At 37.7% G+C, this 26,017-nt stretch overlaps 1 protein-coding gene across 3 annotated transcripts in view; it reads left to right on the forward strand.

Annotated features, from left to right (window-relative positions):
* Positions 1–26,017, forward strand: part of LOC126758485 (uncharacterized) — a 54,948-nt gene that overhangs the window by 27,171 nt on the left and 1,760 nt on the right. For 2 of the 3 annotated variants that reach the window (XM_050472756.1, XM_050472758.1), the window contains 2 exons: positions 24,552–25,657; positions 25,718–25,786. In XM_050472756.1, the coding sequence (XP_050328713.1) occupies positions 24,552–25,657; positions 25,718–25,786 (1,175 nt within the window). Of the gene's footprint in view, positions 1–12,049; positions 12,633–24,551; positions 25,658–25,717; positions 25,787–26,017 lie in introns of those variants that run through there. The other variant, XM_050472759.1, reaches the window with a different exon arrangement.

A 26,017-nucleotide genomic window follows, 5' to 3' on the forward strand; every position in this document is an offset into this window, starting at 1 on the left:
GGTAATTGAAGGTAAACGGTTACAGAACGTCATAAAACACTTGAATCTAAATATTTGAAGACTTCTACAGAACTTAAATGAAGCATTGATGTGTACTGAGTATAAATATATGTTTTCACAAAATCCAACGTCCCTAAATCCGGACTCTTCAATTTATGTTAGAACCATGTACATTAAGCCATATCTCTCCCTCGTTGTCGTCTTCCTTGATGGAATTGTGGTTAAGACTTCTTGTACGCTGGACCGTGATATCTGGATCTGATTTATCTGTATTAATTTTTGAGGAAGGTTTTCACTTTCTGTTGATCCTCTTTCCACTCAACCACTCAATGCACGCTAAACGTTCAACATGTCGTTAATAGGCATAAAGTAGGCACTTTCCTTCTCTTTGACATCAGGCAGTACTTTTCGATCGTCCACAATTGCTTATCTCATACCTTTCCAATACTTTATGAACACTGGCAACCCTGCACTAACCCTTATACAAATATGCATTGGTACAATGCATATGTCTCTCTACTTATCTCATGCTCTCGCTATATACTAGATATCGTACCAACTAGCTTTTACCCTCCGCTTTTCGTTACCGATAACTGTATATGTACGTATGTATTTGGCATTCGTACCTTCGGCCAGAAAGCTTTCATTCATTCATCCCTTCGTACGCGCTATACACGCTAACGCTAGCCGCACACGCTTCTCCCAGCGTAAACACCTGTTATCCACACACTCACCTGCGAACACACACAACTAATTACTCACATAACGGTAGTTGTTTTACAAATCATATTGTGCTCGCGGTAGGTACATGTTGCACCATTCCAAGCGACGCACCTTTGACATTGTGTTAACTAATACAAAGTGTTGCAGTTGCCACCTGTTTTTATTTGCGCGCCGTCCGTTTGACATACATAAGTTCAACTTGAGTGCAAGTAGTATATGCGTGTTAGCGCTTGCACTCGTTAGCTTTATCCTCATTTGAACTTACCTCATCACACACCTCACAGCGACTTACGGCGCTGTCGCAGACTAATATGAAACGTTGCCATATTTTGTCCCTAAGCAACAAGGCTTATCCGCCGCCATTTGACTTGAGCCAATTGTCCTGGCAGCGCAACACGCACACATATGCCTTTATTCATCGCACGGCGTCTTTTGTTGCGCGCTATGTCAGTGTCGCTGTGTGCGTGTGCTTTATAATCTTGTTTGGCAACATGTCAGCACACATTTTATTAGACAAAACAAAACCTGTTGGCCATGTTATCGCACTTGTTCGGCTGCCAAGCCAAGCCAAGTCGTCGACTGCGTGTGTAAAGCTAGCAGGTACTTGATTGCATGTAACCCAGTTCCGCTCCCACCACCCTTCAGTACCAGCCGTTTATTAGTCTGTCAGTTTTTGGCAGACGTAAGGTTTAAAATATGCATGAATTTAAATATTTTTAGCATTTACTTTATGGCGGGGAGGTCAATGGGAACAAAGGACGCAACAAAGGTGTTATTTATTCATAAGCTTCGGCCTATCACCTGCTTAATGACGGCAATGCAGGCTTACATAATCAAAAATTAAGTCCTGTGGTTGTGGCTATTCGGAAAGAATGTTAAAATGATTGAGCGAAGGCGTAGTTATTTAGGAAAATAATAATTACTTGTTTTGCCGAATTAGAAGGTGACGTCTATGATTGATTAGGTATATTCTTAAAGCCCCACCAAACTCAAATTTGATGCGCTTATCTTGAATACTCCGCGGTTCGCGGCACACAATGTCTTCATCGTCTAAACTTGTGCAACATACAACCTTTACTTTACTTTAAGTCTCGTACACCAGTAACAAGTAGAACATGTTGAAAAGCGGAAAATTATCAATTATCTTATCCTCATCCTTAGCTTAAACATTATTTTTTAAGTAAAGCGGTACTTTATTTTACCGGCTTTTCTAACCTCTTTTAAATACTACAATTTGAAAAAGTTGAGTGGAAAGTTAAAGAACTTTAGAAATAGTATTAGTAGTACATTTCGGATATGTAATTGAAGTAGATGGTTTGAGTTGCAAGTTTCGAACACTATTTTTTCGACAAATCTGGCAAGTCGGTTTTATACCAATCTATATAAACGAAAATAATATTCAGTCACTGATCGATGAAGCTAAAGTCCTTGTACGGGAAACTCTTTTATTTGACAAATTTACAGGCACCGTGCCTGGCCAGTGCTTGGGTAACTCCCGCGCCGTGTTGTGATGTAGTTTGAAAGTCACGCGGTAAATTCGCGGGAAGCTAGCTGCCTGCTGGCTATATAAGTAAAGCAAGCACCGTGTCTGGCTAGTACTTAAGTGACTCTCGCGCCGTGATGTGATGTAGTTTGAAAGTCATGCGGTAAATTCGCGGGAAGCAGGCTGCCTGCTGGCTATATAAGTAAAGCAAGCACCGTGCCTGGCCAGTGCTTGGGTAACTCTCGCGCCGTGATGTGATGTAGTTTGAAAGTCACGCGGTAAATTCGCGGGAAGCTGGCTGCCAGCTGGCTATATAAGTAAAGCAAGCACCGTGCCTGGCTACTGCTTAGGTGACTCCCGTGCCGTGTTGTGATGTAGTTTGAAAGTCACGCGGTAAATTCGCGGGAAGCTAGCTGCCTGCTGGCTATATAAGTAAAGCAAGCACCGTGCCTGGCTACTGCTTAGGTGACTCTCGCGCCGTGATGTGATGTAGTTTGAAAGTCACGCGGTAAATTCGCGGGGAGCTGGCTGCCTGCTGGCTATATAAGTAAAGCAAGCACCGTGTCTGGCTAGTACTTAAGTGACTCTCGCGCCGTGATGTGATGTAGTTTGAAAGTCACGCGATAAATTCGCGGGGAGCTGGCTGCCTGCTGGCTATATAAGTAAAGCAAGCACCGTGTCTGGCTAGTACTTAGGTGACTCTCGCGCCGTGTTGTGATGCAGTTTGAAAGTCACGCGGTAAATTCGGGGGAAGCTGGCTGCCTGCTGGCATTATAAGTAAAGCAAGCACCGTGCCTGGCTACTGCTTAGGTGACTCTCGTGCCGTGTTGTGATGTAGTTTGAAAGTCACGCGGTAAATTCGCGGGAAGCTAGCTGCCTGCTGGCTATATAAGTAAAGCAAGCACCGTGCCTGGCTACTGCTTAGGTGACTCTCGCGCCGTGTTGTGATGTAGTTTGAAAGTCACGCGGTAAATTCGCGGGAAGCTAGCTGCCTGCTGGCTATATAAGTAAAGCAAGCACCGTGCCTGGCTACTGCTTAAGTGACTCCCGTGCCGTGTTGTGATGTAGTTTGAAAGTCACGCGATAAATTCGCGGGGAGCTGGCTGCCTGCTGGCTATATAAGTAAAGCAAGCACCGTGTCTGGCCAGTGCTTGGGTAACTCTCGCGCCGTGATGTGATGTAGTTTGAAAGTCACGCGGTAAATTTGCGGGAAGCTGGCTGTCAGCTGGCTATATAAGTAAAGCAAGCACCGTGCCTGGCTAGTGCTTAGGTGACTCTCGCGCCGTGTTGTGATGTAGTTTGAAAGTCACGCGGTAAATTCGCGGGAAGCTGGCTGCCAGCTGGCTATATAAGTAAAGCAAGCACCGTGCCTGGCTACTGCTTAGGCGACTCTCGTGCCGTGTTGTGATGTAGTTTGAAAGTCACGCGGTAAATTCGCGGGAAGCTGGCTGCCAGCTGGCTATGTAAGTAAAGCAAGCTCCATGCCTGGCCAGTGCTTAGGTAACTCTCGCGCCGTAATGTGATGTAGTTTGAAAGTCACGCGGCAAATTCGCGGGAAGCTGGGTGCCAGCTGGCTATGTAAGTAAAGCAAGCTCCATGCCTGGCCAGTGCTTGGGTAACTCTCGCGCCGTAATGTGATGTAGTTTGAAAGTCACGCGGCAAATTCGCGGGAAGCTGGGTGCCAGTTCGCTATATAAGTAAAGCAATCACCGTGCCTGGCCAGCGCGCAGTTGACTCTTACATCTCTCTGTGCCGAATAAACTACGGCGAAGCGAGCGGTCAAACTGTCAATAAGGGATACTACATATTTGAGTGTTATGCGTCCTTCGCGCAAAGCCATTCGAAAAAAGATGCCGACAACTCTTGGTTTTTACACCAAAATAATGCACCGTCGCACATTGCATTGATTCTTCGTGAGTTTTTCGCTTGATTTTCAACCCTTAACGTGCCGCAAGCACCTTATTCGCCTGATTTAGCTCAGTGTGACTTCTAGCTATTCAGCAAACTTAAACGACTGCTTCGGGGAAACCGTTTTGGCCAAATTGAAGCCATTAAAGGTGAATCGTTAAGTGCATTAAAGGCTACTCCGGAAATTGACTTCAACAACTGTTTCAAGCATTGGAAAAACCAACCAATATGGTAATTATAGGTAGGAATAGGTGTTCTGTGTTCTCTCCCAACAATCCATCAGATTTTTCGAATATACATACTTATGTACATATGTATATTTTCAAGAGATTTTCGAACAATACCATATCTCTTCTCAAACACTATAAACTCAAATAGATGCGTTATTGGTTGTCTTCGAGTCAAGCAGAATTACATATATTTATTGAAATGTAATATATAGTACATATATACATATGTACATATGCAAGTAGTATACATATATACATACGTAAGTAGATATATGCCAACGTGCATGCATGCCGATACAAAACTCGTATAAAATGTTCATTTCATTCGTTCCTCGCGGTGAATAGTCAGAAATTTTCTTCTAAAAATAACTCCTGTAAATTTCGAAACATGGCAGAAAACGAAAATGCTCTACATTCGTACGAAATTAGTATACATAGAGAGGGAAAAGAATACGATCAGCACCAGATACTAGTATGAAATCGGCAGTATAGCGGCACAACAACAAAAGCAATAATAATAATAATAATGAACGCAGTATAGAAAACACATATGTATGTATGCACTATGTATGTATATGTGTATGTGCTAGCACATCTGAGCATCATACGGTCCCAGAGCGGCCACTTAGTAGGAGATTGAGTAAAACGGTAGGCGCCGGAAAAGTACGTACTGCACACATTTGGCGCTCAGCTGCTGCAAAAACAATTTATGTACATATGTAAATATGTATGTGTGTATGCTTGTATCGATATTAACCATTAGACCAGGCAGTGCATTATTTAACGATATACACGATACGATATACTTGTATGTATATAAATGTTTATATGTATGTATATATATTTATATAAGCATGTATGCAGTTTGCTACTTTTATTATTGCAGTTGCATGTACAGACATTTACTTATATTTGGAGTATGCCGTTACTTATGCCCCAAACATGCCGTAACACTTGTCTGCTCAAATTTCCAACGCGCATAGTCATACATACATACATATGGTAGACACATTCACACATACGTTAGTATGTGCATATTTATGTTACTCTCTCGAAGGGAAAAGTCGATCATTTATCTCCTCCAACATTCGCTTCGCTTCGTGTCAGGAGCAGTCGCAGTCGCAGTCGCATCAGATCCCAACGGTATAGCAAAGATTGTAGCAGCACCTAAGATGTCAGTGGATTTGCGCGTTCAGCGACAATGTCAGTGGCATCCGCTGTCGTCTGCAACAGACAGCATAAAAATGTCATTAAATTTTCTGTTTGATTTTTATTTTCTGAACATTTTTTGTTGTCGAGCGATTAGAAGAGTGCAGTCAACTAATTCTTGCTACTTGCTTTTTTCTCTACTACATATAAACATACAAATATACCTACATACATACATACATAGAAATATACATACATATATACATATTTAAAAGCACTAAATGGGGAGCGAGTCAAGCATTTGGCGAGAGCGCTGAAGAAGCTGAGTGTGGAAAGTAATGCGCTTTTCCACTGTAATATTATAAATATAAGTATACCTTGATATATACATACGTGTGTGTATATGCTGTATATAAATTATATAGATATGTACATACTTATGTGCATTGTGTAGGTATATAAAATAATATGCCTTCCATTCTATTCGATGAGTATGCAATGATTGAGTTTGTCTATGTAAATTACTATAGCAAATCTAAAAAATTATACCATAATCAAGAAGAATGGTATAATCAAATAAATCAAACTGTATTAAGGGATCGTTTCAGTGTGAAATTTTCGAGAAATCGTTTTTTTTATTTGCATTATCGGATAGTATACTTAAATTTTGAAATCGAAATTCAAATTATTACGGTCGCTACAGCGTTTCTTGTAGCAAGGGAACAGAGTGGGGAACATTGCGACTCCAATCTTTAAACGCATTTTTCTCAGAATGGTGTTTTTCAAAATGGTTTCCACCTTCAAAGGAAGAGTTTTGAAGATATGTAGTTTCGATTTGGAGAGAAAATTTTTAACATCATTCGCTATCGTGCGCTTTATTTATTTTATTTTTTGAAATCTTTCTATTTTTTACGAAAAACTATCAAAAAAAAAGGACCATATTCGATACTATTTGTTCAAATCGCCGCCATTTTGCCAAATTTCAAAAAGCCATAAGCTTCCATAAGCGATAGCCTTTCCTACAGATTAATAATCTTTTTGAAATTTTTGTTTCAGACCAAAATTGCGGCTGCAATCGTGGACATTGTGCAGGACCTTTTTTTACGTCTCATTTCAACAATTTATTTAACTATTATCTTCTTTATTGGCGTAGACACTGCTTACGCGATTATAGCCGAGTTAACAACAGCGCGCCAGTCGTTTCTTTTCGCTACGTGGGGTCAATTGGATATTCCATCCTTCTCCACCTGGTCCTTTAATCGATCGATTTAACTATTATACACCCAATAAATAAACATAAAAAAAAAATAATTTTTTATTCGTCATGAATGTATTTATTTAAAAAAAAGCACTGAATAGTTAATTTCGACATCAAAAAAAAAAATAAATAAATCGCGAAAATCAGTATTATTTCGGAGGGTCATACTGAGACGATCCCTTAAGAAATTTGGTTTATGAATATAAAAACAAACCATAAATCTACGACGAAATTTCATTCTGACTATTATATTAACCGTTTTGATTAATTGTTGTTTAAAAGTATTATTAAACTTATTCATTTTCGTCTATCTTTTTTGATTATTCCATGAATGTCAGATTATTTTAATTTCTGCCAAGAATTTTCATTTAATTTTCTTTCATTTATTCCAATAACTTTACATATTAGTATTCTTTTATTAGATTTCTGTTTTAAGTTAAATTTTGATCCTAAATTATATCTTTAATCGTTTGAGAAGTGTACGCTGATCAAGCTGGTTAAATGAAATAACTTAAGTATAACCACAAAGCCATTAGTGTAGCATACTTTCAGGCGAACAAAATCTTTTATGATCCCTGCGTTCTAAATAACATATATTTCTGTATGTAGGCCTATAGTATGTCTTTTCGTTTTTTGCAAATGAAATAGTAAGAGTGAGTAAGAGTGACGGGCGAAGTCAATTTAAGCATGCTCATCTGCCCGTCTCTTTGTCAATATATAACCGAGTTCGTCCTTCAGTTTTCGATATACTTACATATGTATGTATCGGGTGATTTTTTAAGAGCTTGATAACTTTTTTTTAAAAAAAAACGCATAAAATTTGCAAAATCTCATCGGTTCTTTATTTGAAACGTTAGATTGGTTCATGACATTTACTTTTTGAAGATAATTTCATTTAAATGTTGACCGCGGCTGCGCTTAGGTGGTCCATTCGGAAAGTCCAATTTTGGGCAACTTTTTCGAGCATTTCGGCCGGAATAGCCCGAATTTCTTCGGAAATGTTGTCTTCCAAAGCTGGAATAGTTGCTGGCTTATTTCTGTAGACTTTAGACTTGACGTAGCCCCACAAAAAATAGTCTAAAGGCGTTAAATCGCATGATCTTGGTGGCCAACTTACGGGTCCATTTCTTGAGATGAATTGTTCTCCGAAGTTTTCCCCTCAAAATGGCCATAGAATCGCGAGCTGTGTGGCATGTAGCGCCATCTTGTTGAAACCACATGTCAACCAAGTTCAGTTCTTCCATTTTTGGCAACAAAAAGTTTGTTAGCATCGAACGATAGCGATCGCCATTCACCGTAACGTTGCGTCCAACAGCATCTTTGAAAAAATACGGTCCAATGATTCCACCAGCGTACAAACCACACCAAACAGTGCATTTTTCGGGATGCATGGGCAGTTCTTGAACGGCTTCTGGTTGCTCTTCACCCCAAATGCGGCAATTTTGCTTATTTACGTAGCCATTCAACCAGAAATGAGCCTCATCGCTGAACAAAATTTGTCGATAAAATATTCCGGCCGAAATGCTCGAAAAAGTTGCCCAAAATTGGACTTTCCGAATGGACCACCTAAGACGCAGCCGCGGTCAACATTTAAATGAAATTATCTTCAAAAAGTAAATGTCATGAACCAATCTAACGTTTCAAATAAAGAACCGATGATTTTGCAAATTTTATGCGTTTTTTTTTTTTTTAAAGTTATCAAGCTCTTAAAAAATCACCCGATACATACATATTATTCTGAATCCTTTTCTCTGAAAAAAGCTGCTTATTTGTTACAATCGCCGATATCGAAATTACTATAGCATATACATATGTACATACATTTATAGCTGCCATGCAAACTGGCCGTTGAAAATAGAGATAAAGCTGTTTTTATACCTTTTTATGCCATCAAAAATGCACATGCTATCCTTTCAAACTTCCATGAAAACAAAGTTAACGCTTTTTCTTGTCCGATTTGTATTTACAAGAAACTTTTATATTTTTTGTATATTATTTTCGTTAAATACTCATGCTAACGTCGGCGATTTTTCCAAATGCTCCAAATTCTTCGGCGTCATAATAGCGTATTTTCTTTCAAATATACTTATGTATGTATATTACAAAGGCATTTGTATGTGTGTACATATATGTATGTATGTATGTAAGCATATTGTGTGTATGTAATCACACCTTGTAATGCTATTTTTAGCCAAATTTTTATTACTTGTCCCCATTCCTTGTATGTACGTCTTTACAAGAAATTATAAGAGCACTATTTACATACAAACATACATACATACATATGTATATACGTTTTCAAAAGCGTTTTCCCTCCGAAAAAAATATATACATACATATGTATGATCTTTTATATGCATGTACATATGCACATACATATGTATGTATGTATGTACGAAAGTTCATGTTCTACTTAGTGAAGAAAAGCCGCCTAAATCTTACTGTGAAACAGCATAATAAATCATAAAATGATGTACATATGACTTTGTGAATTGTGTGTATGTATGTATATAAACACATGAATGTGTGCATTTAACATTGTTTGTGTACATACATATATGTATGTGTGTTATTATAACTGCATGTGAGTAGACATGTTTCTCATTGGAAAAGCGTTTAGAATATATTTTCTTATTAATATTGTTTCCATTTAAAATTACGTATGTAGTATCTACATACATACATACATATGTACGTACATATATGAATGTACGCTAAATATTCCATATACTTACATACATAAGTATGTTTGCTATTGGTACCTGCATATATTTGTGTGAGTAATTTTTAAGTTACCGCGTAAAAATTATTTGCTCTTCTCTATTTCAAAAATAGTATTGTTAATGCCAGTCTACTGCGCTTATATAAAATACATGCGATTACCGATATATGTACATATGTACATACATACATATGTACATACATGTGTATGAATAATTGTATGGTCTACGAACCAAAATAAGCGCTGTACAAGTTCTAAAGCGAAATAAAAATGTATTTTAATGAATATTCAGAAACATTCCTTTGAAAGTAAAGTAGTCTAACGAATTATAATGCAAGGTACGATTTTCTTAAAGGGCGTAAAAGGCCGTACATTGTACATCGGTACAATTGTATGTACATACATATGTACATATGTAAGTGAGCACCCAGTATACTCAACCAAATAGAAAAACACGAGTCTTTTTTATATAAGAAACTCTACGTCCAGTGCATTTATTTAGTTAGTTTTCTAATAGGAATCGCCAGCACGTTGTATTTGAAATTCAAAATGCAAGTATAAACAAACCGTACTCATTATACTACAACTAGTAAATAAATAAATACATATGCACATATGTATGTACATACATTCAATTGTACACATATTCATAGATTCGATTCAAAAGAGCAACACGCACAGAAGAGAGAGAAAGCGAAAGTTCTCATGTGTCATGTATGCTTCTATGCACACGAAGATAAAATATTCTTACAGGAATGTATTGCAAAAATAATCACAACGATCGGTTTTGCTGATCATAGCAGTGAGAGTGAATTTACTTAGAAAGCCTCAATATTACAACATAACTTCTTCGAAAATATTATGTCCTTTTGTCGCTAATATGATCCTTGAACCTTCGGTGTTGCTCTCTAAGTTAATCAATAAGTCTCTACTACGAAAGAAGCGTGAGCTTTTGGCTGAGCTCAATTCCCTTCATAGGCGGATGGCTATGTAACCGAAGCGATCCCATTATTCTTATTTTTTATGGGTTATATAGTACATATGGATACATCATATACATATACAAATGTAAAAGATCAAGTCAGGTTGAATTCCTAGTGACTGTGTGTCTGTCTGTCTGTGCAAGCTCTAACTTGAGTAAAAATTACGATATCGTAATGAAAAGTGACACACGGGTTCCTTGGCAAAAAGCGAGCACGTAGTTGTAATCAGACCACTGCCACGCGCACAAATCGCCATTAAACGAAAACTTATTAGATAAGTGCCATAAGTAAGTTACCACTGTGATATCGCACAAGGCTACCAATAGAAAAGGTCACCTGTGGGCTCAAAATTAAAAAAAGGAGCGTGGTCCCGCCCTCTAAGAGGTTTAATGTACATACATATCTATCAAACCACTTAAGATACAATAACAAAACCCGCTCGAGACAAATTCCTTAAGCACCCCAAAAGACACTGTAAAAATTGATGAAATCAGAAGATAACCTCGCCCAGTCCCCATATAACGGTACTGTTGAAAACTACTAAAAGCGTGTTATTATAAATCAATAACAAAATACACCAGAGACCATAATTTTGCCCCCGAGAACGTACGAGAGGGCTTTATAGAAGCCGGGGTCAAAACAAGACGTTGGGCGTGCCTCCGTCCTTATGGGAAAACCCATATCTTAGGCCCCACTCGACCGATTTCAACCAAATTTGGCAGCAAAATTATTTTGACGATTCTTATAATGGGTGAAATCGGATTACAACCATCGCTAAGCCATACAACAGAATTTTAAATTCCATATAACTTACTTTCTAACAGGGATAGTTATTTGACAGACGTGGTCCAACCTTTGAATACATTTCAAATGTGAAAAAGCTTCACTCCCTAGCTCAATTTTAAAGTCCTTGACATAGTAGTTAAAATATTTCCGTCGATGAAAAATTAGTTTAAAGTCTCATACCACAAATAGGAGCTAAAGCTCGGCAAAGCATCTAGAAAACTCAGAACATTATCCTTTTGGATTTGGGGGAAGCGATGTTATTTTGTTGTTAGGGAGTCATATACTCCAAGTATACTTAAGTAAGTCTGTTCAATACTTGCAAATGCATGAATATCCCGATTAATCACGCGTAAAAGCTCCCATTCTGTCTGATTATTGCGGTACGCTGCAGCGATCTCTATATAGCTACAGCGCTCTCACAGGTTGAATTAAAAATACAAAAATGAGAGCAAAGAAAACGGCAAAGGAAAGACGCCGAGAGATTTCGATGTTGTTTTCGAAATTGAATATCGAATGCTGATTGAATGTAGTACTACGGCTATATTTTGGTAAATAGAGTAGCGGTGTTATACGCAGTAGCGTTACAAATTCAAACGAATTACACGAACCTCAGAAAAGTGAAATATTTAAAGCCGAAACTTTAACGAGAGTGACACGAATGCAAGCAGGGGGTTATTTTTGGGATACGCTTTTCAAAACGACAACAATAATAAGAATAACAACAACAGCAACATCATGAGACTATCGTTAGTCGCTGGCAACCGCAAAAGCAAAGCATACTGCCGTTCGGTCCATCGGTCGATATGTAGATATGAGCTAAAAATCGTAGTAGCGGCACAAAAACAAAAATAAACTACAACAGCAACGACAACGACAACAACAACCATGAGGAAGTGCGGAATTAAAACAAAAATTGTAAAAAGTATTCTAAATAGCATGAAACAAGCGTATGAATGAAACAACAAAAGTCAGCCGTCCGTCGTCAGACGGCAGAGGCGGTAGACGTTGAAAAAGCAGAAGAACAAGCAAGAAGCAGTAGCGGTATTTGACGAGTTAAGCGAACGCGATGATCGTAGTGTTGGTTGGTAGTCGCCGACGTAATGTTGGGTGGGATCGTTCAGATCGTTGGGAACGACGGTAAATTTTTCAAAATATAAATAAATATACCACAGAAATTGAAAATACAAAAATTACAAAAAAATCGAGCGTGTGAAGTGAAAGAAATATTCTTATCGGCGCGGTGCAGTGGCGTATGTGTTTAGAACAAATTGCAGAATAAAGAAAAAAAGCGACTAAAACAAAACGGATTAAGTGAACGCGTGAATTTCTAACTGCGGCAGCAAGAGGGAGATATTGTGACACGAAATCGCTGAACAAAAAGGAAATAATGGTAGGCTTGTGAGCAGGATATTAGCTTTTCTTAATGAGTTGTTTTGAGAAAGAAAGAAATACAACACAACAGAGTATTAGCATCGTGTGACAAGTGTATATGTACATACATACATACATATATCTACGTTTTTTATATTTTTTTTATAATTTTTGGCGGCATGAAAGCTAGTCAGTTGAAGATTTCCTGAAAATTTGTGCATTTATTTTTACTCAAAAAATATGTACATACATACTACTACATATACATATGTATATTTTTTTAATCTAGAATTTTTTGTTTAGTATTGAAAAAATATTTTTATTATTGAAAATTTATTTTTACTTAAGACTTTATATTTTTATTTTTGGACAAAAAAATTGTGTTTGATGTTATTTTATTGAAAAAAATGTATTTAGGATTTAGAAAAAAAACTAATTTCCTTTTTTTTGATTATTAATAATTTTCATTATAAATACATATTTTTTAATTCTAAAATTTTTTTTTGTCTTAATTTTGCATTTTTTTTATTACAAATAATTTATATTATAAATAAATTTTTTTTTTCAAAATTCTAAACAATTTTTTTTTAATAAAATAACATCCAATAAACACAATTTTTTATTGTCCAAAAATAAAACTACAACATTTTTAATACAAATAAATTTTTAATAATAAAAAATATTTTTTAAATACTAAATAAAAAATTCTAAGTTAAAATTTTTATTTGCAATTTTTTTTATTATAAATAATTTTTATTATAAATAAATTTTATTATGAATAAATTTTATTATAAATAAATTTTCTTTCTAAATTCTAAGTAAAGTTTTTTTTTTTCAATAAAACAATAATACTTCTTCTGTTTATTAAATACGAGTATGTCGATTTATGTATGTGCACATACATACATATGCACAATATGCAAACATTTCTTCTACTTTTATTTACTTCTAAGCGGAGCATAAATATGTACACTTGTATGTACCTAAACTAAATAATTAAATAATTTATTGACCCACACTTCATAGTTGTGTTTCTCCTTTCTTTTTATTTTTGCTTTGTTTGTGTTTGGTTTATTTGCGATCACTTTCGCTATCAATTTTTTCACAACTAATCGGAAGAGCAGTAGTGATTGACTTGTAGTATTGCGTTGATTTCCCTTTAAATAGCTGAAAGCACGTGATGTGTATGTTTGTGATGAAATCAGTAAAAAAAAATATTTTTTTTTTTAGTTTATATGGTAATAATTTGCCTCTCAAGTGATAGAAAATGAAACTGGCATACATAGGCACTTTAAACATAAAAATCTGTTTGAAAAGTGCAAAAATCCTAGATCACATCTCACCTACAACATATCAAAACAATCGAAGCACCTGACATTATAGGGCACGAAAACAGACCACAAGTCTTAAGAGAGGCAACATAGATAAAAACAAAAAAAAAATAATTTCGACTGACCCGATACTTTAATATCCTGCAGAAATACAAAAGGTTCCCATATAAGAACTTGATGTTGGTCCGACCTGAACAATTTCTTCGGAGATTGTACCATTGTATTGAATAATAAACAATGCCAAATTGCATGGAGATATCTTGTCAAATAAAAAAGTTTTCTATACAAGGATTTTATTTGGACCGGTCAGTTTGTATAGCAGCTGCGTGCTATAGTGGTTCGATCTGAAAAATATATACGGAGATTTTGGCGTTGTCTTGGAAAATAGTCCACGCCGAATTTCGATATCTATCAATAGACGCCGAATTTCGATATCTTGTCAAATAAAAAAGTTTTACGTACAAGAACCTGACTTTAATCGAACAGTTTATATGACAGTTCCTTCCTACAGCGGTCCGATAACGCCAATTCCGACAAATGAGCGTGGAGAAAAGAAAGTGTGCTAATTTTCCGACGCATATCTCATGAATTGAGGGATTAGTTGGTGAATACATTTATAACTTCAAGACCTCAAAAGTTTCTTTCTGGGTATTACAAACTTAATATATCCTATTCAAGGTATAGGATATATTTTATTCAAGGTATAGGAATGCACTTTAAGTTCCCAGGCAGAAATACTTTAAGCTAACAAACAATTAAAAGCAGAAGCCTAGTTAAGATTCGCTGTAATTTTTTTTAGAGCTTTTGACAGAGTAGACAAACAATTTCTCAGGGTCTAGGGTGTGTGCTGTAATTTTGAAGGAACTAATAAATTAACCATATAGCAAAATATTTTGAATAACTACGAATATTCATGCTATAATAGAAAATATACGCGTTTGCTGACGTACTACGTACATACATACATATGTGTGTGGGTATACTTACCCAACTAATATTCTCTCCCATATTTCATTTGTTGTTCCATATGACTTTTGCAAAACTTTTTTCCACAAATATGGATGCATATGTACATATGTATGTCTGTATGTATGTATTTAAAACATATCTATATTAACTGCGCGCTCTGCACAGCAATGCAACAATAACTCTTTCAATGTACATACATACATATGTACATATGTATGTACAAGAATTTGTGTGTTCATATTGTATTTGCAAAAGCATTCAAATGTACATACACAAAAACATACATATGTACAAGCATGAAAACATTATAAATAAAACATTAGAAGCTAATCAAAAGCGCGTCGCATTATAATAAAAAGTAACGCTTCAAACTAAGCAAAGAAAAATATAAAATAAAAACAACAATAAAAAGGCAGAGAAATACATAAATGCTTACCAAGTACGAACATTTGACCTAATATACATACATACAAACATATACATACATATCAAAATATGATCATGTACATGAATGTACATACATACATACATACGTACATACATGTGTACGTTTGTACCAGCAGATGTGTGTTCGTTCACTGATATAACTAACTGACTTTACGCTCTCAATGGTGTTGTAGTTGTTATGAAAATGCATAACAATTGGAATAAATGTACATATATACATATATACATATCTACAAACGTCCTTACAGTCAAAGGCAAAATTTTATATATTAAAGGGTTTTTAAATACATCAAGATTAAATTTGACGAAGTATGAATTAAAAATTCACCTTTCAATTTGATCACAGTAGTATATTAAGAGTATAATGAAAGAACTACGTACTTACCGCATTTGAAGCCGATTCCATTATTATATTATAAAAATTATATTAAATTTTTAATATTTTGATGAATTGTTAACACGACCTACCGCGCTGCGCGTCTCAGAGAAACTGTGCTATTTGACACGATGTTTTTAACACTCATAACGGATCGTCGGAGATCCTATAGAGTACAGGGTTTGTTCGGAAAGTAATAGGACTGAGTCGATGTAAAAAATAATAATTTAACCAATCGTTAGAATTCTTTAAAAACTTCCAAAATAGGCTCCTTCTGCGTCGATGCAGCGCTGGCAGCGCGATTTCCAAGCGTGGAAGGCGTCACGGAAGGTATTCTCTGGTATTGAGAGTCGAGGTACATACATGCTGCTTGGATCCCCTCTGTCGTCTCAAAATGCTTGCCTTTCATCGACCTTTTCAGGCAAGGAAACAAAAAAGTCCCGGGGGGCTACATCTGAGCTGTAGGGCGACTGCCAAAGCGTTGCGATACCGGAATTGGTTAGGTAGCTGTTCGCAAGAAATGCGGTGTGAGCCGGGGCGTTGTCGTGGTTCAACTTCCAATCATCTGCGATGTATTTGCATGTTCAAGTGCTCCGTCACAATGTCATGAACCACAAATTTTGATAAATTTAAACATCTGTGCAATTAAACGAATACTTAGTCGACGGTCTGAGCTCCAAACATTGCGGAATTTGTCGAAGTCGCAGGTCTCCCAGTACGGTCTTCATTAGCGACCTGTTCCCGGCCCTCCAAAAAGGCCTGGTGACACCGAAACACACCACTTCTTGCTAAAACAACAACTGCTTGATCATATCAAACGTCTCTGTCGCAGATTTAGTGAGCTGAGTCGATTTAGCCATTTACGTCGCTTTGCTCGTCTGTCTGAATATACACGAACTGTTCCCTAAGTGTTTGAGATATCGATCTGAAATTTTGCACAGCTTTTTTTCTCAAGAAGCGCTCATTTGTCGAACTCTCTGATATCGTACCACTATGGCAAATAGCTACCATATAAACTGATCAATCAAATTCGAGTCCATGTATGGACTGTTTTTATTTGACAAAATATCTTTCGGAAATTTTGCGTGGTTTACTGTTAAAGGCCACGCCACAATCTCCGAACACATTGTTCGGATTGGACCACTATAGCATATAGCTGTCATACAAATCGGCTGATCAAAATCAAATATTTTTTTATATATTATATCTATTTTTTTTTGTTGTAACAGTTTATGAAGCACCCTATGTTGTGTGTTAATTCTATTTGATCTAGTAAAACTAAACTTTATTTTTTTTTTTCAATTTTAAATAATGGTACTATGCCCTTACCTTGTATTCTTAAGCTTCGTTCTTTTGCTATGTTACTTGTTGTTGTCGTTGTTTTATTTCAAATTGCGTTTGCTTTGTCGTTAAAGGCCAAAGAGGTTAACTTCTAAATATTAATAGTCTCCATTCGTTCGTAGTACTGTTGATGTTTAATTTTTTATTTTTAATTTTTGCTTTCCTAGCGACAAAAAGCGTAAGTGCGCCGGTACATACATACATATACATACTCGTATACTTTTTCCAACAGTCTTACCCGTCCAGACATACAAACATGCATACATTTACATACATGTGTACATAAATATGTTATACTTTATAATTTTAATACAAACAGTCAGCCAATCGTATTGATCATTTGCTAAGCTGGCAACATTGTATAGACAATCGTAACATTGTTAGTAGACGGGGTCACCAAAGATCACCGTCAGCTACCGCTATCAGTCGGCACTACATACATATGTACTAACTTACGTCTATTTAACGCTATGCGAGTCCATATTCGACTAATCACAACGTGAGGAAATTTAAGAATTATATATGTATGTGCATACGATGGAAAAAATAACGGTGCTAAAATTGATAAGCCGTCTGCTTTTTTGATACATTGATGTTTAATTCTTCTATTTCATTTGTATGATCTTTGGCTTTTGCTACTGGCTGGCTGGATGACGGCCTTCAGTTGCAGAATTACAACAAACGCTGGCACAAACTAATTTTAACTGCGAACTGTGTTTGAGGATCACTCCGTTTTTAGATTGTTCTCAGAGACTGGAACAAGTACAAGTAATAGTTCGGAAAATATGGTGGGTGTGGCAGTAAATCCCATTCAATTCACAAAAGCTTTTGGCGAGTCAACAAACTTGTAAAAGGTTTCGCATCATTCTGTTGAGATTAAGAACATGAGGAACCACCCATACTTCAAGCTTCGAAATTAATCGTAGACGTTTCTTGTGCTTGTGAACGGTCGCGTCAGACAAATTTAAACTATCAGCCATCTCTCGCATTGTTATTCGATGATTTGCATCGAACGGCTTTATTTTATGCAAATCGGCTTCAAGAGGCCTTCCAGGACGTGGTGCATCGCAAAGATCAAAATTGCCAGAACAGAATATTGAAAACCAATTTTGTCATTGAGTTCGGTCAACTAATATTCTTCGTACAAACCACATACATATGCACATAATTTCCGCCTAGCTTGAACTGCATATTTACGCTAGATATCATCTTCAATAGGGCAGCAAACGAAAACTATTCTAAAATATTTAAAAAAAAATTTTAGAAGCAAGCCTAACTTTATCAGCTCAGCTGTTCAGTGATACCATCAAACGAAATTACTTAGTGAACAACCCAATATTTTAAAGAATAGTAAAGAATAGTATAGTAAATCTGGGTATTTTTATTTTACTCTCTCAACATCCAGCAAAGGAAAGTTTTCTATGCTCCGCGTTATCTTTTTTCTTCAGAGAGGCGTTTTGCTTAGTGATCAGTACTAACAAAGCTGTTGGTTTGTTTTCGAAATTTGAAAGGGAGTGTCTATTACTATAAATAGTATTTTCAGGTCAAAAATTAGGTGTAGTGATTTGACAGTCTTCCACTTATCAGTGTGTGGCAGATATCAGTGTGAACCGATTTTCGATCGCTGCGATCTTACTATCTTCATTTGGCTTCGACTAGTTATATACCTGGCCCTTTTTCGAATTAGCCGAAGCTGCCTCAGTGATAATTTTGTGATCATAAATTTTCGATTGTGACGATCTTATGTTCGTGATCTTCTAAGATTATTTCGATTTTCGATCGTGACGATCTTATGTTCGTGATCTTCTAAGATTATTTTCACGGTCTCTCTGCATCGTCAACTCTAGCTGAAGCTGTATCTGTTATACATATTATGTACATACTTATATTGAAGATCATAAATTTTTGATCTTAGCCTCATGTTTCTATATCTGGTTATTTTCTCGGTATTTCTGAAGCTTCTTTGCCAACTGAAGCTGCTTTTTTGGTATCTTTGATACCATAAATTTCTCACAGTTAATATTTACGTTTCTAGTGACGCGAATAATCAATCTCATTGAACTCCTTGGCCGCCATTTCTGCGTGTTCTAGCTGTACACGGTTGTATTTTATAACTCAGCTACTACTTACATCCATACATACATACATACTTATGTACATACAATCTTTTTGAAAATAATCGCTTTGATTTTGTATGTTTCGGGGTAGAAAAGCTGGCAACAACAGAGTTCTTTCTCTGCTTTGTTAAATTACTAAATGGTAAGTTATTTTTAAGTATTGCTCTACGCGATCGATATACCGACACGTATCTACCGTACACTCACATTTCTACATGCATACATTTGTATGTATGAATATTGCGCTATATGATCGTGATGTTGCTACACACATAAGTTTTTCTATAAATATAACTACACATATACCCGATATATAGTATAGAGAAAAAACGCTCGTACTACCATACATTTCACCGTACAACGGTATAATGAGTACGTGTATACCAAAAGAACGTACTAAATGTGCATACGGCGATACCGTAAAGCACCATTCAGCGAGCAAACACACACACACAAATCAGTGAGTGATCGTTAGTTAGCTGGGTTGGTGAGTGTTTTGGGGAGGTTGACGGCAGCTGTGGCGAGGGGCGATTAATCCCCACAGCCGCTGTATTGGCTATGGCCCGAAACAACTGAAACAACCGGGCAAAGAGACAGACAGCCAGCAGCCTGCAGCCAGTAGCTAGGCAGCTTTGAGATATGGGAACGCATTTTGAGTGATCGTGCAACAACGATCTTTCGCATTGCCGGTTGGATTTGCCTGCAACAAAGCGATATTACATGTGTACATACTCGTTTAATTTTTTTAACAGTTTTGCGTAGTATTTACACTAACAAAGTCATGAAGAAAATAAATAATTTTTATTGTAATTATGGAAACAAAGCTTACGAAAGTCACTGGCTACTTACTGTTGGCATAAAGACAATATTATTGGACACTTTGGCTGATATCGTTGAAATCGTACTGCTACTTCCAATATACAGGGTTTGTCCGGAAAGTAATAGGACTCATTCCGCATCGTCCACCGTGAATTTGTTCTTCCTGTACAAACCATCAACGCCAAGTTTTACGTGGAACTCCTCAAGAGACTTAAACTAAGTGTCAATCGGGTCCGACAAGACATCGCAGCCGTTTGGAAGTTGCACCACGACAACTCCCCGGCTCACACCGCCTTTCTTGTGAACAGCTACCTAACCAATTCCAGTATCCCAACGCTTCCGCAGCCGCCCTGCAGCCCAGATGTGGCCAGCGGACTTGTTTTTGTTTCCTTGCCTGAAAAGGCCTATGAAAGAGGATCCAAGCAGCATGCACCTCGGCTCTCAAGGCTATTCCGGAGAATGCCTTCCGTGACGACTTCAATGCTTGTGACAACAAGGGCTATCTCCCAAAATTACATCTGCAATGGGCTCTAAAACCTAGGAGCAGAACAGGTACTACACTACAATAAAACTCCGCAGAAATTCAATCAACAAATACATATGTTATAAACATAGCTGAGCCTCAGTAGAATCAATTCTCTGACTTGCTCAACAAGCAGGCGAACGTGGCATTAATGGAATATGGACCGATGAGTGCTAACAGGTCACTGTCTAATAGCGGGACGTGCCAGTGGACTAAGAATGTCATATAACGACTATTGTAGAAGCGATTAGGAGGCAGAAAAGGAGGAGACTACAAAACATTTTCTATGCGAATGTAAGAGTCTATATATCATAAGAAAAGAATAGCAACTATTGGTCGAAAGTTGCTTGACGACGTTTCAGAGGTTGCACAGATAAAACTTTTCATACTGATGAACTTTATCCAGAGCCACGTGATGAATCAGAGAGGAGCTAATAGACTGAGAGAACTTTAGTTCCGGTGGTATTACAATGGGCACCTAAAGGTCTAGGTGCGTCGTTAGACAGCCACTGTACCTACCTACCTATCTATCTTCCACAATGTACATACTTCAGTCTGAAAACTATTCATTATAGAGAGTCCGAAGAACCAGTCTTGGCAGTTTTCGTGCCAAAGTAAGGTTACGTAGTCGGTTTTTGCAGCTTAAAAAAATAAAACACTGAACCGTGTTACCACCTAAAACTGATTATTTTATGAATTATATAATGTTTGCCTGAATAGCATTCTAATTCTGTCGAAGTAAGAGACTCTTAGGATTTTCCATGAGCAGCATGTACTTATATATGTATGTATGTATGTATATGGCGGCGTTATGCTAGTTTTTTTGCCAGCACTGTTGTTGTGTATGTGGGTTAGTATCGTTTTATAGAAACGCTTACTATTTTTACTCGTTGCTTTATATTTATGTACATATATGTATATATATTTGTTTATACATACATATGTATGTATTACATATACTACTTTTATAGGCCTATGAAAGCCTTGCGTTGTCTTCTTGAAATCTCTGACTATTTTTATAATAATGAACAAAAAACAATAACAAGAGTAATAAGAATGCAACACATCTCTAAGATCGCTCTACCAGACGGTCTAAGTGCCTACATATATGTGTATGTACATATGTATGTATGGGTAAATATATTTACTTAACGTAGTTTAAACACATATGAAAGTAATGGCATTTACATATGTATATTTTCATGTACCACTGTATATTTGTATGTCTGTATGTCTAAAGCAGATGCTATACCACTGACATTCCAACTCAAGTGTCTTCTGCACTTAAAAACCTCAATAAATTTAACTGTATTACGATTGGGAGAGGGAGAATCTGTGGATACTATGTATGCAGGTTAAAGAAAGATCAGTCACGTAAACATGAATAATACATATGGAAATATGCATACATACATATACATATAACCTCAGTTCTAAATCTATGAGCATATACATAACTTTTAAAAGTGTTTAAAAAAAGCCGGCAAGGAAAAATCTATCAAACGAGTAAATATAGCATTTTGTTGATTAAGATTACTCGAAAATTTCTAAAAACTATAAAGTAAGGACGTACAGTTCTAGGGCACTTAAAACTGCTAAGAGCTGAAATATTTGGTCTATAACTTTCTTATTCATCTAATGGTAGATTAAAAAAAACTCCTATTTCGATGGGGTTAGGACGATTCTCATATATGTATGTATGTATGTATGTACGTCTCGGTATTTTAAAAAATGATTACAGTCTTTAGGAATCTTTTTAGAAGTGGGACATATTTCGTCTGGCAATGGTTGTTGGTTGGTGACAGTTCAAAGCCGAAAGGTTAAATGTGTTAAATTTCACCCATAGTCTTCGTAATCTAACCAATTTGCTTAAAATCTGCAACCTAGCGCTACTCAAGGACTAAATCAATCTTACTAACCTATATACTTCAGTACAGAGAAATCCGGACAGTCGAGTCTTCCCAAGGGCACTGATTTTAAATGCCTCGAAGGCTTGCTAACACGCCCATTTTCATCTGAAACACTTTCGGAGCACTATTCATCTTTCGTAAGCTGACCCACTGCTTAGAAGCTTCGCCCTTTCCGACTAGCGTATATATGTATGTATTTACAAAACGTATGTACATAAGACCGATATTCTTCTTATTTACTGTCATAGACACTCCTTACGCGATTATACCTGAGTTAAGCGCGCCAGTCGTTTCTTCTTTTCGTAACGTGACGCCAATTGGAAATTCCAAGCGAAGCCAGGTCCTTCTCCACCTGGTCTTTCTAACGGAGTGGAGATCTTTCTCTTCCTCTGCTTACCCTGGCGGATATTGCGTCAATTACCTTCAGAGCTGGAGTTTTTTTGACCATACTTACGACATAACCTAGCCAACGCCGCCGATGTCTCTTCATTCGCTGAAGTATGTCAATGTTGCCCTATATCTCATACAGCTCATCGTTCCATCGAATGCGCTATTCGCCGTGGCCAACGCGCAAAGAACCATAAATTTTCCGCAGAACCTTTCTCTCAAAAACTCGTAACTTAACATTAGTACAGAGAAAACCCATCAGTCGCGTCTACGAATATTAAAAGTTAGCCTACTGGTGCAAAAAGCTGCTAAACGAATCACCAAAGTTCGTTCGTCCAAGATAGTCTGGTCTATGTAATCAGAACGGTACCGGATTTATTTCCGCCACATATGGACATTCTTCATCCGTACCCATATCTGTATGTACATATACCACAAGTAGATACATACATACATATGTGCATAAATGTATATTACGGTCGGCGGCGCTTTGAATAGTGCGCACCTTGTCGATCGCAAGCGATTCAACGATTCCATAAACGCGTTCACTTTTTGTTTACCGTTGTAATTTCATTTCATGCGATTGCCATAAAGCTTTCTTATTTTCTCTGCTCATGCGCTTTTCCGCGCAGCGTTGCGCGAAATCTTCTTGAACGATTTTTCTTTTAAATCTTTCGCTTGACTCATCTTCTTGGTAAACGAATGAAGATACAGCTATTACAATTGCAATCGTATAATGGACACGTCTACATATACATACATACTTACATACACATGTGCATAGGTACATACATATGTATGTAAATGTTGTGTATAAAAATAACATTACTCATTTTTAGCTGCTCAAAATTGTGTTCTATTCACTTTAACTGCCATAAAATAGAATATGAATAGAATATGGTGCTATGTATCGAAATGGCCAAGCCAGCAGCGGTCTTGACTCATCGAGAGTGAGGTGGACGAATATGGGAAATATTTACATATGTATATTTGTATATAGGTTTTTTTCTAGGAGGAAGCATTGTAATCTAAACCCTGTTTGGGGGAGTAATGTATTAGCTGTCGTCGAATTCACTTAAGGTTCGGCCAAGGAAAGGTAGGGCGGACCACAAGGAGAGAGTTTTTAAGTGAGTTGGTGTCATTGGGCATGCAAAGAGGTGATCAGTGTCATGCGGGGACTCATTGCCTGCAAGACATAAGTTTTGTATGTCGGGGTCAATTCTGGATAAGTAGGAGTTTAACTTCCTACAGCACCCAGAACGAAGCTGCGCTAGGGTCACTCTTATTTCACGCGGCAACTCGAGCTCTTTTTCTGCGATGGATGGTGTTTTGACTCCAAGTACACCACTCTCACCTTTCTCTCGAAGGGAGTCAATGAAGGTGTGAACAGCTCCACTGTGAACGGCGTTTCAGTGCCTATCGGATATTGGTTATCTCCGAAATGGGGTTTGGTGTTTTTGTCGACTTCGTCGACGCGTTGAAGAAATGTTCTCCTGATGTTCCTGGGAGGCCGATTCGCTCCAAACATGTGACTGCGAAAACTGTTTAACCTGGGTATAGCCTCTTGTACAAACTGCCGCTTTTCTGACAAGGAGCTGGAAACTCTTGAGCACCTCGTTCTAGATAGCTCTATTTGCACTTTTTACGTAGGACACACTATCTCTATAATTCTCCCTGCAAAACTTACTAATTTTTTTACTGATTTTTTATTCTTTCAGGATACCAAACCGCCTTCGACACCTCTTAGCAATGGCAATGGTAATGGGAACGGTAATGCCAACAGTAACCACACCCACAACAGCAGCAGCAACAGCAATGGCAGCAGCTACCACCATCATCGCGCGCCGCGCACTCCCGAAAGCTACTTCAATGTGCCGGAATCGATCGCGCTGCTGAATATCGTCAAATCGGAGCGCATACAAAGCGCCTTCCAATCGAATCGCAAGAATCACGCCAGCGTTTGGGAAATGGTCGCCGAAGTGCTGAATCGCTTTAGTGCGCGCAAACGCTCCGCCAAACAGTGCTGCAATCGTTATGAGAATTTGAAAAAGATCTACACACAACTGAAGAAGAATCCCGAACGCCATGTGCGTCGCAATTGGCCTTACATGTTTCTTTTCAAAGAGATCGAGGAGCAGCGCGGCGAGTGCTGGGGTTCGGCGAATGGCAAACGCTTGGCTTTGATAGCGAAGAGTCACAAAGAACTGTCCTACTATCAGCGCCGGCGTCAGGCTGCTGAGCTGGGTGTGGCGTATTTGGGTAAAGAAGCGGCTGCGGTCATGCAACATAGTCTCCTGCAAAGCCTCTCCACTGATTCCAGCAGCAACAACAGCAAAATGGAACGCTTTCTGCCCAACCACTTTGTGGAAGCGCAGCTGGGCGACGGTTTGGGCGGTGGTATGGGTCTATATGACGATGGTCCGCCTATGCATTTGCCCGGTGGCGCAAGCGCAGCAGCGGCTGCAGCAGCTGCGGCGGCGGCGGTAGCAATGAATGCGGTCATGCAGAAGGAGCAGGAAATTCGCGAAAGTGCGGCTAACGAGAGTGTTGTTAGCATGGAGAACGGGAATTGCAGCGCGGCACCACATGCGCCCGAGTTAAATGGCGCGCTGCCCTTGAATGGTGGTGCGGAGATACCCAATGGCGTTGGGGGTGCAACAGGTGGTGGTGGTGTGGGTGTGGGCGGTGTGGGCGGTGTGAACAGCTTGCTGACGCCACATACCACCAATGGCATTAAGGATGTGCTGCGACCGCACTTCGATAAGGAATGCAATGGCGGTGGGCCAATGGCTTTGACCAATGGCGAAAACAATATCTCCATGAAGTGAGTTAAACCTTTTTATTGGAAATGTGAATATTTCTTGAATTGTTCGTTTATTTGTAGGTCTGAGCCTATGTCCGACGGGGAATTCAACCCAGATGATATACAATTAATGCAGACGAATTACAATGGGTAAGCACTAAACGTTTATTAAAGAACCTTTATCTTAATCTAAAAACGAAAAATCGATAACATTATTTTACTGATCGATATCTCTCATACTTCTATGCATCAAGCTATATTTATTAATTTAAGGGAATAAAACGAATACCTCTATTCCAAAACTCATTTTAAAAGCTTTATCTCAAAAACCTCACTCCATAAAATTATCGTTATTTGAATATCGTACCAATCGATTAATCT

The sequence above is a fragment of the Bactrocera neohumeralis genome, chromosome 5, assembly GCF_024586455.1.
Source record: "Bactrocera neohumeralis isolate Rockhampton chromosome 5, APGP_CSIRO_Bneo_wtdbg2-racon-allhic-juicebox.fasta_v2, whole genome shotgun sequence".
NCBI lineage: Eukaryota > Metazoa > Arthropoda > Insecta > Diptera > Tephritidae > Bactrocera > Bactrocera neohumeralis.